Below are 5868 nucleotides of genomic sequence, written 5' to 3' on the forward strand. Positions count from 1 at the left end.
CCACAGCAGTAAAGAAAAATGTAAAGAGTAACAAGTAGATCACTGCGCCACATAGTATATAAGGGTCATGCTGCCTGTGCACTTCCTCTTTCTTTACTGCTCCATCACAGACAGGTCAGACTTTTTGCTCCCCTGGAACTATATTACTTCTTGTACATTTATTCTTACTATATTGTATTATTATCATTTACCTCGGGTTCCTCAGGTCCCCCTCTAGCCTGGAGTGCCTCCTGGCTTCCTCCTTTTAGCGCCATTTCGCGGCCGATTTTTCCCGCCATTTTCGCAGCCGTTTTTCGTGCCAGCCCACTTCCAAATCACGGCTGACCTCAAAAAATTTAGTCTCCGGCTTACAGCCATCTTAATTTTACCTCATACCATCTCACTGGGGATTCAGTGTGACTGTACTAATTAGCTGTTACTCCCTCATTACTGGTTTTCACCCCTGGGCCTATCTCAGACTACTATTCAGTTCTCTCTGTGCCTCATGTGGCTGGGTCAGTCAGGTCAGTGCTGCTGCCTGTTTATTATTGTGACCTGCATTTAAGGGTTTCAACCCTGTGCGAACCGGGGTGAGCCCCCACTATTAATACGCTGCTTATTGGGAGACTAGCTGTTGCAGTTCTCTCTAACTGAGTGAGCCCCAGTTTTTAAGGTCACTACTTTACCCTGCTGGGGTTTATACTGGGCTTTGTTCCCATACTATTAAAACTGACCATACGCCTGTTCTCAAGACCTGGGTGCCCGTTTATTACTGTACCTTTCAGTGACATACCAGCCGACCCTTATTATGGAGAATTCCCAGAATGTCCCTGTAGACTTCCAGGCTATGATTAACGCAGCTGTCGCTGCCTCTGTGGAGAAGGCACTCTCCAAGGCCCGAGCTTCGGCTCCTGACGTACCTAAAACTCGCAGGCGTCCACGGCACGAGTCGGAAGCCGACCTGTCCGACTATCAGACAGGGGATGAATCCCGCCCTACGAAACGCCATGACAAAGGCGAGGACTATACACCCAAACCACCCAAGGGTAAGACACCTGCCAAGCGTAAACCTGCCAAACTTCACACTCCGGCCCCGCGTCAGGAGTACTCTTCAGAAGAAGAACAGGACCCTACCCACTCCATGTCAGTGCTAGATGAGTGGCAAGCTGACGCTTCAGAGTCGGATTACGACGCATGGGGCTCAGACGAGAAGTCTGTTTCTGCTTTCATGCAGGAGACCCTCCTAGGTGCGGTCCAGGCAAGAGGTATCGAAGACACTGCTGACGCAGAACCTCCTCTTGACTCAGACACCATTATGGACCCCTCAGGTCAGGCGATGTTCGATCCTCGCAACATACGACACCCCAGATCGGGTGAATGGTCGCCTCCAGAACACCTTTCCAGGTTCATGCACCTGTGGCTCCGCAAACCTCTGGAGAAAGAGGTCCGCAACCGACTCAGGTCTGAATGCCCACGCCCTTCCCTGCCGGATAAGGTCGCTCAGACCCCAGAATTTGACAAAGTTATGACAACCTTTATGATGCGCAGTGGCAGAGACCCTCGACGGGGCTTAGAGAAAGGCCTATGGGGCGCCCAAGATAACCTACTGGATTCCGTAGGCCCCCTGGCTCGCATTATGTATCTGGCGGATGATGCCTACGCCAAAGCCGATTCCTTCTCCACCGAGGACTTCAGGGAATGGGCACATGACATTCGTGAGTGGGCACAACGTTGTTTTTGTTTCATCGGAAACGCCAATGTTACGCTCTCTTCGGAGAGACGAAAAGCAGCGTTATTCCGTATTAACGGTAAATTGGCAGACCTTGGCACAAAAGAGATTGGGCTCCAGGCGCAAGGAAAACTTTTCGGTGAACCATTCCTCAAGGAATTAAACAAACATGTCAACGTGTTCACCTCCCTTAATAAGGCGCAATCCTCAATGCGCAGTGTCTTCAGGAGCAACCCTACCAGAGGGGTTTTTGGAAGGGCTGGCCGGCAACGGGGCCGTGCCGCCAGCCGATTTTGGCCTTCAGGCCCCCGTACTCAACCAACACCATTTTATCCGACAAGGGACTATCAACAACGACCCTTTTCCAGAGGCTCGGATAGAGGCCGTGGAATCCGCGGACGCGGACGTTCCCGCTTTACTGCAGGTAAGGACCCATATTCCTCCGTTGTTACCATGTACCCGCATTGCGGGCCGTATTTCCCTTTCTTTCCACAATTGGGCATCCCTTTGCTCAGACGCATGGATTCTACAAACAGTGCAGGGATATATCATAGACCTAGTGGGAACCCCCTTTCAGGTTCAGCCCCCTCACCCCATCCACATGTCGTCTTTCGACCACAACCTCGTCAACGCGGAGCTACGCGAGCTTCGGGACAAAGGGGCTATTCAACCAGTCCACGAACAGGGAGGTTACTTCAGCAACATTTTCCTCGTGCGGAAGAAGTCGGGAGAATACCGCCCAGTTATCAATCTTCGCGCCCTCAACGCGTACGTGGTCTACCGCCACTTCAAGATGGAGGGCATCCACCTCCTGCGGGACCTTCTTCGGAGCAACGACTGGTTCGCCAGGCTCGATCTAAAAGATGCATACCTGTCAGTCCCGGTGCACCCGGACTGTCGAGCACTCCTACGTTTCCTCTGGCATGGTCGCCCTTGGCAATTCACTTGCCTCCCTTTCGGGCTCAGCTCAGCCCCATGGTGTTTCACCAAACTCCTAAAACCGGTGGTGGCCCACCTGAGGTCCAGCGGCATTCGATGCATCATCTACTTGGACGACCTCCTCCTGTTCTGCTCCGACAAACGCAGACTACGCCAACACACTCACCTGGCAGTATCCCTACTGGAATCTCTGGGCTTCGTGGTGAACCAACAGAAATCGGAGCTGACCCCTACCCAGACGATACAATTCCCCGGATTCGAGATCGACTCGACGACGTGCACTCTGAGGCTACCAACTTCAAAGATCGCAACCATTCGCAAGGAGATTCGCAGAGTTCTCCGACTCGATTCCATCCCTCTACGCAACCTGGCCAGGATTGTAGGTCTCCTCTCAGCTTCCATTCAAGCCATATTTCCGGGTCCTCTCCACTACAGGGCCATGCAACGACTCAAGGCAAAATACCTTCGCCACAGACCTACCTACGATCAACCCGTCCCGGTGACGACAGAAGTTCGCGAAGAGCTGTCATGGTGGCTGGACAGCATGCAAGCCTGGAATGGCAAGGCCATTTTCGGAGACACTCCAGATTTCGTTTTAGAGTCAGACGCCAGCTTGTGGGGATGGGGTGCCACCAATGGAACCATCTCCACGGGAGGAGCATGGATGACGCAGGAGCTCTCCATGCACATCAATTGCCTCGAACTCCTAGCAGGATCCTTTGCGATTCGCAGCCTGACTCGGGAGAGCTCCAATTGTTGCATCCTCCTTCGCATGGACAACATCTCTGCAGTCCAGTACATCAACCGCCTAGGAGGCGCTCGCTCACGCCTACTGTCGGATATCACGAGGGACTTCTTCGACTACTGCCTCCCTCGCAACATCACGTTACAAGCGGAATACTTGCCGGGAGAAATCAACCTCACAGCCGACTGGTTCTCTCGCCACTGGAGAGACGTCAGCGACTGGAAGCTGAACACGAGAATCTTCAGGGCCCTGGCAGCCCGGAGGGGTCCCTTTCACCTGGATCTGTTCGCCTCTCGCAACAATCACCAGACCCCGGAGTTCTTCAGCTGGCTCCCGGACCCGGAGAGCAAGGCGACAGACGCATTTCTCCAACAATGGCCGGCGACAGGAGCCTACGCTTTTCCCCCATTCTCCATGATTGCAAGAGAACACTACACCAGATGCGGACACAGCAAATCAAACTGGTTCTCATAACGCCCTTGTGGCAGAGTCAACCATGGTTCCCGGACCTCCCGGCCTCCTCCTACATGGATCCTCTCCTCCTTCCATCCTTCCAGAACCTGCTCACGGATCCCAAAGGATGTATCCACCCGCTCATCCTGGAAGATCGACTACCCCTGGTGGCTTGGTCTCTTTCCGGGGTTCCTGGCGAGTCAGCGGACTATCGCAGACTGCTAGGGACCTCCTATGGGACTCATGGGCCCCGGGAACTAGACGCTGCTACCTTTCAGCTTGGGCCTCCTGGTCTACTTGGTGCATGGAACAGGACTCCGATCCATTTACGGCACCTGTTCCCATGATTCTCAATTTTCTTTCCTCCTTGTTTTCTTCTGGCCGCTCTTATCGCTCTATCAACGTCGTTCGCTCCGCGATTTCGGCAGCCCATACTCCCGTCGGGGACCTCCCGGTCGGCAAAGATCCTCTGGTCTGTCGCCTACTCCGCGGCATGCGGCTCCGCCGCCCCCCAGCCCCCAAATACCATCACCTATGGGACGTGGGACTGGTTCTCCGTTTTTTCAGGGATTGGCCTCCTAATGACCGCCTCTCCCTTTGCCAACTATCCGCTAAGTGCGCTTTTCTCCTTTGTCTTGTGTCTTTCCGACGGGTGTCGGACGTTCGGGCCTTCGATGTCGATGCCTTTGAGGTGACCCCTGAAGGGGTCACATTCCATATCTCTCGTCGCACTAAATCAGGTTCGACGTCGGTCTCTTATCCCTTTTTTCCAGACGACCCGCAACTCTGTGTTGTTTCCACCCTTCGCAGTTATGTTTCGGTTACCTCCTCACTCCGTTCCTCTACGTCGGGTCAACTCCTAGTTTCCTACGTGCGCCCTTACGTCCCAGTCTCTGTCACCACGCTGGCCCGTTGGATCCGCTGGATCCTTTCCCTCACAGGTATAGACCCCGCTTTCGGCGCCCACTCCGTTCGCGGAGCGGCGGCTTCATCAGCCCTAATGGCAGGGGCGTCCCTTTCGGATATTCTCCGAACGGCGGACTGGTCTAGGGAATCTACGTTCCGTACCTTTTATTTTCGCGCTCCCCCTTCTGCTGGGACATCTCTTCTTCAGCGTTAAAATTGCAAAATAGGAAGCCTCCTGTCATGTTTTAAAATTGAAGATTATGCTAGCTTTAGTGTACTAATAATCTTAATTTTAATAAAGACAGGAGGCGAGTATTTTCCCTCCCTTCTATTCCCTACCCTGACTCTTTGGGGGAGTGAATCTCAAGGTGTCGGATATGGGGCTTGATTTTAATAATTTCTCTGTTTTGGGACATATTTGGAATTTCTCACCCTAAGTATTGCCACCCTGACGGACAGTTCTTAGTTGTATTACATACTTACACCTACCATACATTTAGCCACTAGATAATTTGCACCCTATTTGTGATGATTTAACTTTACACTATTCCGTTAAAGCCCATAAGCGTGAATAGTTAAGATTCTATACCTAACCTATTTTATACTCTCCTTTCAGCGTAACCCTCTTCAGGTCCTCCACTGGTCGCTGGTTTGTTAATCTTACGACCCGATAGGATGAGATGAGAACTTTGTTCGGTCTTACCTCCAACCTCGTTTACCAGAAGTCTCCTCAAGTTCTACTCGCCAGAAACCGCTGTTACAGTTTTCGTTGAATTTCTGGATGTTCGAGCTCAACCTGGACTTTGATGTCGCTTTTAGAAAGAGGAAGTGCACAGGCAGCATGACCCTTATATACTATGTGGCGCAGTGATCTACTTGTTACTCTTTACATTTTTCTTTACTGCTGTGGAGTTAGTAAAGAGAGTTTATGCAAAATACTCGCCTCCTGTCTTTATTAAAATTAAGATTATTAGTACACTAAAGCTAGCATAATCTTCAATTATATCCCTTGTAATCAATTGCCATCATAATCACCAGAACCGCACAGTGTGAACTAGTTGAAATGGCGACTTTTAGGAAAGCCTCATAGGCAAATGTTTATGGCAGATTTAATACA

The 5868-nt window shown here is 51.6% G+C and overlaps 1 protein-coding gene across 1 annotated transcript; it reads left to right on the forward strand.

Annotated features, from left to right (window-relative positions):
- The first annotated feature begins 1243 nt into the window (after positions 1-1243).
- On the forward strand, positions 1244-5642 carry LOC122932701. Its single transcript, XM_044287274.1, has 2 exons — positions 1244-2132; positions 5368-5642. The coding sequence occupies exons 1-2, from the start codon at positions 1295-1297 to the stop codon at positions 5370-5372; spliced, it is 843 nt and encodes a 280-aa protein (XP_044143209.1). The 5' UTR covers positions 1244-1294; the 3' UTR covers positions 5373-5642.
- The last annotated feature ends 226 nt before the right edge of the window (positions 5643-5868 follow it).

The sequence above is a fragment of the Bufo gargarizans genome, chromosome 3, assembly GCF_014858855.1.
Source record: "Bufo gargarizans isolate SCDJY-AF-19 chromosome 3, ASM1485885v1, whole genome shotgun sequence".
NCBI lineage: Eukaryota > Metazoa > Chordata > Amphibia > Anura > Bufonidae > Bufo > Bufo gargarizans.

Excerpts from the sequence above, each read along its gene's own strand:
- LOC122932701 (XM_044287274.1), top strand. The coding sequence starts at position 1,295 with ATGGACCCCTCAGGTCAGGCGATGTTCGATCCTCGCAACATACGACAC.